The sequence below is a fragment of the Aphelocoma coerulescens genome, assembly GCF_041296385.1.
Source record: "Aphelocoma coerulescens isolate FSJ_1873_10779 chromosome Z unlocalized genomic scaffold, UR_Acoe_1.0 ChrZ, whole genome shotgun sequence".
In the NCBI taxonomy this organism is placed as follows: Eukaryota; Metazoa; Chordata; class Aves; order Passeriformes; family Corvidae; genus Aphelocoma; species Aphelocoma coerulescens.
In genome coordinates this window covers 33665106-33678567 of record NW_027184085.1, presented here as the reverse complement: position 1 = coordinate 33678567, position 13462 = coordinate 33665106, and the positions used below count along the sequence as shown (strand labels likewise).

Below are 13462 nucleotides of genomic sequence, written 5' to 3'. Positions count from 1 at the left end.
TGGGAGTTGCAACACACTCAAAATTTTAGAGCAAAATTGAAGGAAAAGTTAAATTCTTCTCCTCTCCATCACTGACAGTTGGGGCAATGAAAGCTGCATATTCTGTTCCAACCCAGCTGCACCACAGTGTTCTGTGGTTTTATTGCCTTTGTCTTATTTCTGGGAGATCTCTAACAGTAACATTTCCAGAACTTTTACAAGTGAAGGGTTTTCAAGGAAGACCAGACTGTGAGACACTGACCTTTGTGAATTAACAGAGGGGCTTCTGTTTTAAGGGGTTTTAAACTCTGCCACCTCTGTCCTGAATTTCTGGACAAGAAAATTGTCCAGGCTCAGCATAAGTACAGCTTGAATCACTAAGGTGTGTTTTATGCTCAGCAGGGCAGAAATATCTGGTGTCATTTAGTAAAGTAAAACCTAAGACACTGTAAGGTACCCAGTAGTCCTGCAAATCTATATTCATGGCAATAAATCATTAAGACATCTTTTTCCTGGTATGCATGGTGATGGCTTCAGAGGGGAAAAATTCAGGATGAGAAAGGCAGTGCAGGGAAGTCCGTGGCAAGAGCTTTCCAGGGTGAAAGGACTAAAACTGAAGAGTTACCTTGTATAGCCAGGGACATTATTTGTGTGAGCGAGCCAGCCTCATTCTGAGCAAGGCAGCTGAATTCACCATCAGTGAAATCACTGACATTGAGTATTTGAAGAATCCGTCCTGCTGCCAGGAGTTGATGTCGCAGACTGAGAGGCTCACCAGAGTAAAGCCAGGTGATGTTTGGGGTTGGATGCCCATCGACAGCACAACCTAAAAAACAGGTACGTGAGAAAAACCTGCTGAGTACTGAACTTGGTACATGCTTTGATGTGATCAAAATTACGGGAAATAGTCAATTCCATCCCATTTTCTCCTCATTTGCTCATAATGATAATTCTGTAGTAAGTAATACCTCGTCATCATCCAGAAAAAAAGTATAAAATCTAAAAGACAGATAATCTGCAATATGGAAAATCTCTGATCAGTTTGGAATTACTTGTATCAGACCTTCTAAGTTTCCCACTGTGTCTGATCATCCTCATTTTGGTATTGAAGAAATTGGGATAGGGATAGGGAGAAATTTTTGTTACACAAAAAAACCTGTTGAAAAACCAAAGAGAGAAAATTGAGCCTTTAGAGGTTTGGTTGGTTTTGTTGCTGTTGGAATTTTTTGTTTGTTTGTTTTGTTGTTGTTTGTTTGTTTGCTTTTTGTCACAGCAAAGGGCAATTCTCTAAGCAATAACCAACCAAAACCAGCAACTGAAAAAATCCCGATGTTCTAAAGCATTGTATGAAGTCTATGGACCACCAGCACAGATGATGAGATTTAAGTTCTCAGTGAGTTCTTTGCACAGTGACCTGAAGGAAGTGTATCTACGAGACACTTTTTACTGTGGTTCTCATATCACCTGAACACTTTACCAGTTTCATGATGAATTGCAGGAAATCTGTAAGACTGGTGTAACCTGTGAAAGACAGCTAAGCTGCCTTGCCTATTTCCCAGGAAAAAAATTAAGAACTAGGTGATTTCCACAGTGTAATCCATCCACACCGAGTGCGGGGATGGGGAGCCAGAAATGCCATTATGTGAGGGGTGGCATATATCACTAGGACTGCTTGTGGCTTAGGCTTGTCCTGGACTGCTATGCATGTCACTGAGACATGAAAGGTCTCTAAGTTTCTATGAATGCAATCTATTCTGATGGTTAGTTTGTTATGCTGAAGCTTTATATTGTTTTGTTTATATTAGTATGTATGTGCATGAATGACTATATTGTAGACAAAATCCCTTCTGAAAGAACTACCCTATATAAACAAACATAACATATATACATCAACTTTCACACAAGCACTGTTCAAAAGGAATGGGATAAAAAAGGAAGAGTACAAATTTAAAATACTAAAAATGGAAGACTCTTCTAAGATGAGGGAATAATCCATCAGCTGATATTTCTTCATCACCATCTCCATGTAATTTGATTTCTATTTATTATCCACAGAGACAAATAAAGATGTGAGTATGAAGTCTTCTGTACACAATTAACAGATGCTGCAATGTAACATTTTTGTTACTGCTCTTCCTTCCATTCTTGTTTGTCCATCTGAGGAGAACCCTAACATATACTGGGCAGGTACAGCTCCAAGGAAATACCATTGTCATTAATCTACTCAGGAAGGTTGAAGAGTTTGATTTTCAACCACCATGACCAAATCCTTGAGACTTAAGGAACTCGTTACTTTGTTTAGGAACCCTTGCTACCCTTTTGAATTTGGTTATACCTCTAAACTAACACTAGGGGACTTGGCTACTGTTAGTCTTTACTTGTGTGCCTTTTGCCATTAATCATACCTCCAACTACACTATTCCTATGACAGAAGATACTGTCTTGCCCAGCAAAATTAAATTCTCTTGCTTGTAAAGCAGAAGATCTCACACAAGATGGAAAATGCCAGTGGTGGCCTGTGGTATGCCCCAGCCACTTTCAAGCTGAGGGGTAGATCCAGGCACTGGGGAGAAACCGTATGCCACTCAGGAGGATAAATACTGGGGCTCTCACTGGTGCAGTGGCTACACGAGTCTTTGCTAGTCCCCTGTTGCTGTCACACCCTGCCTGTATCCACAGCGGGGAAGGGTGTGGGCTGGATACTGCTGCTCTTTGGGACTCACTCACCCTGTGAAACTGGTATTTCAGAGAGCAAGGGCTCCCTGGCAAAAGACTGACACACACAGTAGACTCTGCCGCCACAATGACAAAGATGCACTGGAAAAGAACTAGTAAATGCAGATAAAATGTTTAAAAATAAGGAAAAAGGGGGAAAAAAGGCAGAATCACAGAGTGCAAACTATCCCCAGTGGTTTCACCTCTTCCCTTTTTAAACTTTTATTTATAAGGGTGAAGAGTGTGCTATTTGTTTAAATTTCTTTGTCAAGGTCTAATGCAGTTTTATCCTTGGCAGTTATCTCTACGCAGCACTCACTTCTTGACAACAAAGACACAGCATTCTTTGCTCAGTCTTTGTCCCTAATTTTGTAAGGTCTCTATTTAATCCTGTTTCATTTTTTTCCCCACTCTTGTGCTGAAAAATAACTCATTCAGTTTCCAAGATACTTATTCTCAAGTAAATGAGAGACACGAAAGGTTTTAGCCTTATAGTTTTAAGACTGCCTAAGTTAAAAATAATGGAAAAAAAAGGAATTTACAGGAAATAGGCAAGCTTAACAATAAATGGCTCTATGGCTTTTGCCTAGATTATTCTAATTTTTTGTAGTTTACTTGTCTTTTAAGATAAGTGTAGTGATTTCCAAAGGTCAGCATATAGCCATGACAACTGAAAAAGACACACTGTGAGCCCAGTAAATGCAGAAAGCAGAAAGGTCAGCTTGATGCTACACACAGAGGAACTGAACCTGAATTCAGCATGGAGATGGTCCTAGTTCATGCTGTTTTTCTTTTAAAAAAATATTGTCAGGAAAAACAGTATCATCTTCTTAGTGCTATTTTAGTAGTCTTATGTAACATTTCTTCTTCCAAAATGTGCATATAAAATATTAGCTAAATGAAGAGCCAATAATTAGTAATATGGGGGAAAACCCCCAGAAGCTATTCCCTAGACATGCACTACCAGTGAGTAATTATTACTTAACAGTAAAACTTTACTAATATCTATCAATCACATTTCACAAGTGACATTTTTATACATTTCCCACGTGTATGGATGCACAGGCTCTGGGATAATATTTTAGGCATAGTGAGAACCAGAGTACAATAAAACCGTATGTTCCATTAATATCTCCTTCTCATCTTCCAGGAATAACTTTCATGTCATTTATTGCAGATTACTAACACTTACTCTCTATTTCCCCAACCCCTGTGGACATTGACTCTTTTGTCCTTTTGAAGCTCAACACTCGTCCCCATAATGCCTGAGAAGGAGAAACTGCCTTTGTTTCCAGACAGCACAGCTATTGCAGAGCTTTCGGGTAGGAAAATATTGCCTTCAACTTCCCTTCCAAAGATTAGTGGGACTCTGAATTAATTCAAAGCCAGGATGAGCACCGATGTGCAAAAGCTGGAGATAGAAACAAAACTCTAATAAAAAAGACATCTTCCAGTTGGGAAAATGTTAGTATTTCAAGGATAACAAGGGGGTATTTGGAAAGGAAAGACTGATGTTCCACAAAAATGCTAACAATTTCTTGAGAGGAAAGAATAAATGCACACTGCAGGCCAAAATCAACTGCCCATTACACCTTTGCAACAGTTTCCAAATGACTGTAGCTGCAGAAAGACTCTGGGCTAACGTGCTAATAATACTAGGAGAACAAAATACAAAGCATGCACCACTTCTTCACTTTCAGACCTGAAGAAAACAAATGTAAAGGCTGTTGATTTTAGGATTCCTTTTCTTCTTAGCAGCCTGATACTGTATGGAAAACAATGGTAAAAATGTCAAGTGAATTTTGCAAGTACTAAATATATTTGATAATGTCAATTTAAAAAAAAATACAATAGATATCTATTCTTATAATATAGTTTGTTTTCATATTTATCTAACAAATAACTCTCTAATTTACTGTTGACACGATGATTAGTCCCAGGCAATGTTTCTATTATTTATTAAAGATGGAATGTGAGTGAAGACTTCAGGTCAAGATCAGGTAGTTTCTTTGAAATTTCTTTAAACAAAACGTTCCTACAGTCTGACTGCAACAAACTATTTCACTTTCCAACTACAGCCCTCAAACCACTGTGCCATGGGAAGTAAACTCACCCTTCCCACTCTCCCAGCAGCTAACCAAGGTATGCTGTCTTACCTGAGGCCAAACCATATGCCAGCAGTGCATCTGGACATCAAAATGTTGCCTTCTTAGCCTCAGGACAACACTTTCATATTTGGAAACTATTTCCCAAATAGGTAGAGGTAGGTCTTGGTAACATGGCTGGCTGTAAAAGCACACTGTGGTATACAGCTGGAATCCACTGGTATTAATGTTCAACTACATGCTTGTAGTTCAATTTTACACCTTTGCTATTCACCAGTGATTACTCTTTGCAAAACAGGCAAATGTTTGTTCTGCATTATTTCAAAATACTTTGAATCAACCAAAAAAAAAAAAAAAGAAAAAAAGGTGCTGAATTTTACAAACATTAAGCACACCAATTGGGTAGGGACTGCATGCATCACAACATCACAAAGTACAATGTAAATGTAGGGCAGAAATTTCACAGAAAACTTCAACTAGACTTAAAAATCAGAAGGTCTAAACTCCTGCCTCAGCAAGCTACAGACATGTACCTATCCAAACATAAAAATGGGAGAGGGAAGATGATTGCTGACTACTGTCTGAAATGCCTGGCAAAGGTGGAAAGGGTTTTGGCAGCAGAATCATTAATTATATTAAGACTGAAATAAAGCAAGCTAAAGAAAATAATTTTGTGTTTCTGTGTTATTTTAGTGAACTCTAACAGAAGAGAGTTGTGGACCACAATACATGGTGTTAAAGCAGTAAATGTAATGCTCCTACAGGACTTGAAACATAACAGTATTTCCACTCTAACCTCTACATTCAAGGAGATAAAGTATGCTTTCAAAATAGAAGGCGGATTAACGACGAAGTAAAGAACAAAATGCTTGGAACAAAATGTGGAGAAGCCACAGATCAATCTGAATAGATGCAAGTTTGGTGCTGAACTACTATGTTGTGGCTCATACTGTGCTACTGTGTTCACACTATGTAGGTGAGATTACTGGTAGGGAGAAACACTTCCCCAATTTCCTGTCACACCTGATTTTCTCCTTGGCTGACTCAGATGAGAAATATACATTAAATGGAATGGAGTTAAAATTCAATTCCATCCCGTACCTAACATAAAGATGAAAAATTGACAGGATGTATTCAACCTTTAAAATGCAATCAAACCAAATGAAGGCAAGTAAGATCATGTCTGAAAGTCACATGTATGTAGCACCTGTTTTGCTGAAGAGGTAAAACTAAGAGATATGTCTTTGTAGCTTGTCTTATGGGGAAAGACCTTTCAATACACTACAAACACCAAATATAAACAGACACTTAACTATTTGCTATTATACAAATTGTTTCTCATTGATTTCACACACTGAATGAAATAACATTAATAAAAAGCAATGGAATCTGAAAAAAACCAAAAGAAAGAATTAATGTTTGTATAAATACAACCTTAACTTATAATTTTTTAAATAACATGAATTTATGCTTGACAAGGAAAACTATGTATTTAGGAATTCTTGAAATAAGCCAATTAAGTTGGTAACAGTAGCACTTAAGAAAAAAGACAACATTTTAAACAACTATTTATGGCTGAAAAGGTGCAGTTGAAACTCACTATACTAAACATATAACATGGTTTTTAACAGTTCTCAAAACACCTAAACTGGTTACCCAATGCCACACATGTTGTTGTTATTAGATATCACTTACATAGCACTGCAAGTATACATGGTATTCCACAAAACTTGAGTCAGGCTCATTCCCAGCCCCCCAGTGGCTGTAAAAAATGTTCCCAAAAACACAGACACATGGTGGGCACATTAAAAAGCAAGGGAATTTTCGAGCTCTGGTAGTTAATACTGTTTTCTAAAACTTAGACAGCAGAAATCCTACACACTGAGAATCATGTAGTAATAAGGACTGGTCTGAAAACAATCAGCAATGGCAAATCAAAGCCTATAGTAATTGATACAGCACACTCAAATAACCACCTAAGCTAACTCTGATAGGTTTATTCAGTGCATGACAAAAACAGAAAAGGAGTTAAACTGTGACCTTCGACCCTCCCACTGCTACAGCTCCAGGTTAACTGTACACTTACAGGAGAAAACCAGCACTGAAATGAGACTCATGGAACAAGCACTGAACAACAGAACAGCACAGAAGTTTCAACAAGAGACAGAGCAAGAGCTGGCACATAACAAAATTACCAAGCTGCAAATGTCAGGGCTGCTGTAGAAGGTTTTCTGCATTTCCTAACCCAATATAAACTTGCTACATTCTGAAACAGCATCTCAGGTAACTTCCTGTGTCACCAGGAAAATAACAAATGCAGAGCAGAGGAGGTAGAGGGCAGACAGGTGTGGGAATGGCAGTGATGCTTGCTCCAGAGAGGCTGTAACTTCTGTCCTATTAACAAAGTGCTGTAGCTGTTTGGGAGAGATTTGAGGACTATCATGGAGGGAGAGGTCGCTTCCGTAAGTCCTTTAGTCAACGTCAGAAATCCCATAGTGTTTCATACTTCCTTAACACTTACTCTAGAATAAATCTTAAGTTTTGCAAGAGTCTAAAAGACCTTTTATGTGAAGGAGCTGGAAGAATGGGAGGTCTCCATATCAGGATACCCGCAGCAAGTCTGATACACCTATTTACCCATCAAGATTTGCCTCAGTGGAGCTCTGCATCCCATATATCTACCTTAGAACAAAATCTAGGTCAGTGATTCTGGTGAAGCTTAGAGACAAAAGTTCAAGGGCTGCAACTCTTACAAAAAACTCATAATTCAGCAGATGTTGCCCCAGAGGCCAGTGATATTATTTTATATGGAAGTATTTTGGACCACTACTGTAGATCAGTGGTTGTCAGATTAGATCATTCATGGCATGAAACAGCAGGCAGGAAAAAAACTCAAAGCAGCAGATTGCCTAGAGGACATCACTCTCTTGTCTCTGTGTTCAGAGCTTGGCAGTGGCTGGACTAGTGTCTGGCTGCCTTGAAAACAAACACTGTTTTAGGGTAGTCAAAACGTTCAACCAAGCAGAGGTATCATCACATAATTTTTGACCCCAAATGTACACAATGTATATATGCAAAAGAAAAGCCACACATTTCAGTGGAATGCTACAGTGTAGTCTGACATAGTCTGCTGTACTCTGATGTAGAAGGAAGATGCTGCAACACTCTATGAACTTTATACAATATCCAGAATCTAATCAATGTGATAGTGTCTGATAAGGCAATTAATTGCAATGATAATGGCATAATCTTGATTTTAATTTTAATTCTAGTCTTTACAGAAAGGTCATGTATCTACCTGGGAATTCTCACAAATATTGTGACAAGGCAGACTTTTCACTGAGACAAAAATTGAAAGGAATGGATAACACAGTTAAAAGAACAGATTATCCCATGAATGTACCTGGTACTTTATCCTCATCACACTAGACATAATGTTAATATCAAATAAAGCTGCTAAAAATATTCTTTAGCATTAGAACTACTTTTCAAACATGATGGCCAATTTATTACAGAGAATGAGGAAGAAAAAAATGACAGTGTGCAAAATAATTTCTCAGATGGTCATGATTTTATTTGAATCCTACTTCACAGCTTCTGCAGCTGTCTTTTTCTTTAGGGGAGCACAGGCATCAGTTTAGCTGTAATTACTCATGACTTTTCTTTTTGCAGACTCTGTGCAGATTGCAAATTATTTTGCATTTCTACTTCAAATTTTAATGCAGCATTAACTCCCAAATCTAGGAAAATTTAAAACAGGCTCATGGTGGTGATGGGAAGGGCAAAAAGGAGTACAAGAAAACATATGTTTCAAGAAGATATATTCTTGCTCTCGAGTATATAACCAAACACTGAAAGAAATTTGTACTGGTGAGATCAGTTGTGTTCATTGGGATCATTTATTACTTTTCACACTGATTTTGAACAAGTATCAGTCCTATGAGAGCCAGATGTTATGGCACCATACTTAGCAAGCAATTGCAGCATTAACTTCTCTGGCTCTGCTTGAAAGAGTTTGATCCTGACATTAGTCTATCTATCTGATCAGGTTCTTCTCCTAAAGTACATTTGACTCACTATAATGCACCCAAGAACACGCAAAAACCTCTAGGTTAATTTTTCTGTCTGCTGTCCCATCTAGATAACTCTTAAACCTACAAGCAAATACCAGACACAGGCTTGAAGTGAACCCCTCTGAAATAATATAAAAACCCCGACCCCACCCTGAACTTTGGGCTTTGGCTCCACTGCAGCTGGACCTTTAAAATAAGTAATTTATTCAAATTCAAAGGCTGGCCATTGCAAGCAAGGTGACTATTTTTCAATTATGCTTTCTGGGTGATCTTCTGGGAATCTAAGTGATTTTACTAAGAAATGAGTGGGATATGCTACTGCCATAAGAGAAAAGTGAGAGTGAAGCACAGTAAATTCGTAAGGGGAAATCCTTTTCTATCTTTTAAGTGAAAAGCTTTTGTTATCAGTTTGTCTTAAAAACAGTTGCATTTCAAATACTGATGTTTGCAGATCAGGACTTTGCTGTGCAGCTGGTCATCTTCTGAAGCACTAGTGAAATTGGCAGCAAAGCTGCTCTAGCTCTATGGTCTTTGGGGATAATGTATAAAACCAGAAAGAAACCTTCTTTTTAGGACTATGTTCACAGTGCTGACAGTAAAATAATGTTCTGATTTGTGAAGTGAGTAAATTTGATATGGAAGTAATCAAGGAGAACACAATAAATATGGTGCATCAGTATTCCCCTTTTTTTTTTTTTTTTTGTTACATTTGACTGTACTTTTCTGGTCATAGAAAAATACACTTTATCATCTAACTTCACAGTAATTTTCAGTATCCCCTACAAGTAAGGAGGGATGGGAACCAGACTTCAAATAATTGCCTAGGCTTTTCCCCATTTATTCATATTATCAGATTCCCTAAAATAACATTTTCCTTCTGCCTTCTTTACTTCACTCTGACGTCTAGGGAGTGCTATGTATCCATATTCCTAGGAGTATTCATTACTGAAATTTCTTCCAGTGTTCCTGCAAAAATCCTCACTTAAATAAAACTAAGGTATAGATGTCAAAGTCATTAAAGCTTCATCTTTCACTGTGCAACACAATTGTAATACGTTCAGTACCCTTCAGTGCTAAAATGAGAAGATATTTTAAAATCATATTTTGTGTCTTTTGCCAAGTCTGCTGATAACTGGTCTCCAATAATATCACAATATATTTGAGCAGTTGTAGTGGATCTCCATGAGGATTTCTAAGCTCCTCAGAGTTTCCTAATGAATTATATTCAAATATAGGAAATAACAAGCTTGAACCCAAATGAAAACAAGTATTCTTGATAAGCCCAAAGCCTTTTCTGCAGGAGTGTCAGAAGTCAGGAACACTGGATCCTACAACACTGGTTTCTGCCAACATTAACATTTACAAAGCTGAAGACTCATGGAAATGTGTCTAAGGAGTTGTGTAAAAAATTCAGTGATACTTGCAGCATAGATAAGCTACTGAAAATACATGAGATTAAGATGTTTCGTTAATTCCAAAAGATAACACCATGAAGTAATCAGAATTGACAGAAGTCAAATGGTCATGAATATTTTTAAAACCCAAAATTCTTATCAGGTGACAAATAGAAGACTTCTTCTCTGATGAAAAGAGTGGTGTTCTTTGTAATATTTTCATCACCAACATTCAGAAAAACTGTATTGAAAACTTAAAAAGTCCCAAAGACAGAAACCTTAACAAGATTAAGATCTAATGTGAAAACTTTCCAAAGAAATATAAATTTGTGTCACTTCAGAGATCAACTGTGTTTATCTTATGTGTAATGTAAAGTCTTGTGTGTCTGCCACGAACCAAGAACATCAGAATGTGCATGACAGTCTGTGGCTAGTCACTGATTGTCAGTTTGCACTGCTGTAAAACCCAGAAATATTTTCAAACTCATGGGTGTTCTAGCTCTGCTTCAGGGATAGTCTTGTCCTTCAGGAGTGTGATCTGCGGATAACACACAAGTGCCTACAACCTGACAATGAATGTGAGGACTGTGGAAGACTTCACTACTCTGCACATATTTTCAACATTTGTGAAGGAGCAGAGTAAAGCATCAATCTGTGTAAGTCACCATCTACATCATGCTCTCCAACTGGATGATGAGTTGGGCCTAGAAAGCCAACTGGAATCTCAAACCTTTGGCAGCAAAAGAAGTACATAAGATAAAAATGTTGCTGAGTCCATTGGGTAGGGCATGGGTCTTTTAAGAGGGTTTCCTCTGCTTCTATTGTGAAGGCACATAAATGACAGCTCAATGACCCTTGCAATGAGAAGGAAAACCTCCAAACCAGTTATCTGTGTTTTGACACTAACCTTTATCTTGCGCAACCCCCCTGAAATTTAAATAGAAGAAACCCATAGCAGATGACTCCAGGGAGCAAGTTAATAATTTCAAATGGTTGAAATGATGGTGGAAGCATTGCACAATTCCACTTTGTAAAAGACAGTGTATAGCATGTATGATAATCTGGAAGTTCTATTTCTCTCCTTGCAGCTCAGCCTGTCAAGTGTTTTATATTTGATACAGCTGCTACCTTCCAAACAAGTTCTCGTTTGCAGCTTTATTCTTCCATTGCTGTGTTAATATTTTCTGTTTGCATTTTTTTAACCCTCAAGGCAAGAAACAAAACTCTGGCAAACCCCTGCATGACTTTATCCAGGTTTCTAATGTAATTTTTCACCATTGTTGTCTTTAACTTTTGTAAAACAGAATGTTTACCCAGAGCTTACTTATCACTCCTTTTCTTAACATTTCACTCTGTTCCTTTGCATATATCCTGTTTTCTACTCAACAAATCCTCATATGACTAGATTTCCAAATACATTCAATGTATTTGAATTCAATGTCTAATTCAATGCCTTTTTAGTCCTAAGAGATAATGGTGCTTAACAGTAGCACAGACAAGGGATCTTATACATAGCAATTTATATATCTAAAGTTCTTATATGGATGTCCAGAGAATGCAGAGCCAACACCTCAACATAATAAATGCTGAAAGACTTAGTAGGATTAAGGTGGATTGGGTGGAAAGAATCAATGGACAGCTTTCTAACTGACTGGATATCCCATTCCCTGCTGATTTTTTGTTAGAAAAAATATCTCAGAAAGTTTTCCTAGGTTTGAATGATAACAAGGATCAAATTCAAACCAGTAAATCTTCAGTGAAGCTGAGGGAACTGCCTCAAGAATGAAACTGGTTTGCTATTTTGCAATTACGATTCATGGGATTTTCTTGCCCATGAAGTGACACAGCAGGGTACAGGGCAGCATGGCCAAATGAAATTGATCTGGAGGTAGTTGTACACAGGCAGTGGAGAGCACGCTTTGTCATTCAATTACTGCTTTTAAACATTTAAAACTGCCTGAAACTCCTAAAGACCTCTTTCTGGAAATCTGAGAGGAAATGGATGAAACAGGAGTATGACCCAGTCTTACATCTGTGAGCATAATAAAACCATACCCAGAATGATTTATTTAAATGCTAATAAATACTTGTGATATTTCCCCCACTGAGGACTATTTCAGTGCAGTTTTTGTGCAAACAAAAATGTAATCCAGAACTGCAGGCTAAAAGCCATTGCAAATGTATGCAGATGTCAGCACTTGGGAAAAGTAAACCATACAAAACTAAAAACATAAATAGAATACCTCCACTGTGAAAAAAAAATCTTAAAATTGCTACTGAATGTGAGGAAAGAATGCTTTGGAAGGTGCAGAGACATATTAACACTCAGGACATCATATCTGCAGAACCCCTGCTAAAAGTTTCAGATCCCTACCTCTAAAAGGAGAAAAGATAGGTCTGAAATTGTAGGGCTTGACAAATTTTCATGGTATGCAGCAATATGTTCATTAGAGAAGCTGTTTGCCTATCTGAGCCTGACAGTTGAAAGAGTTTCAAAGTAGTGTGTGAAATAAAATAATAAAATAAACGTACCCTGAAATTTAGAAAATAACTAGAATCTCCTTGCAAACAAATCACAGCCACAGATCTGAAAGAAGTTTACAGGATATAAAAGAACTTGCTGTGTAAAGAGGGTAAATGTGTATGGAAGGCAGAAACAGATGAAAAGAAGAAAAGCATTCATTGGGGATGATTTCCTTATATGGCTTCATGCAAACATTGTTTGTGTGAAATAAGAAAGAGGAATAAAATGAGCAGATTAAAACAGAGAGCTTGCAAGATCACAATATGGAGAGAAGGATAAGCAAGACTCTGGAAAAGGATCTGAAGAAGGATATATGAGTAGATATATGATATATGAGTAGCAGACATATGGTAAGGCAACTACCCAAATGTAGAAGAAAAACTGAAACAGAAACATCAATGCTTCTTTTAAATCAAGTGGCACATTGGTCTGCCATGTCTTTGAGTTGAATAAGATTGCCAGTCCCCCAGAGCAGGGACTGATTCTTACAGGATGATACATACATATATATATATAAAGGGCATCATGGAGCCCTTATTCTGCATGCAGCTTTGGACTAATTAAAGGACCTTTTATTTTAAAATGAATTTCTGAGATCTAAAAAGTATTTGGCAGTGATTATGACTGACAATGAACTGTTGGTTTGATGTTTTTTGTCTCACTGCCCATGTC

The 13462-nt window shown here is 37.6% G+C and overlaps 1 protein-coding gene across 2 annotated transcripts in view; it reads right to left on the bottom strand.

Annotated features, from left to right (window-relative positions):
* ADAMTSL1 (ADAMTS like 1) overlaps nucleotides 1-13462 on the bottom strand; it is a 437554-nt gene that overhangs the window by 12592 nt on the left and 411500 nt on the right. For both annotated transcript variants that reach the window (XM_069002429.1, XM_069002428.1), the window contains one exon: nucleotides 605-805. In XM_069002429.1, coding sequence (XP_068858530.1) covers nucleotides 605-805 — 201 coding nt within the window. The remainder of the gene's footprint in view (nucleotides 1-604; nucleotides 806-13462) is intronic.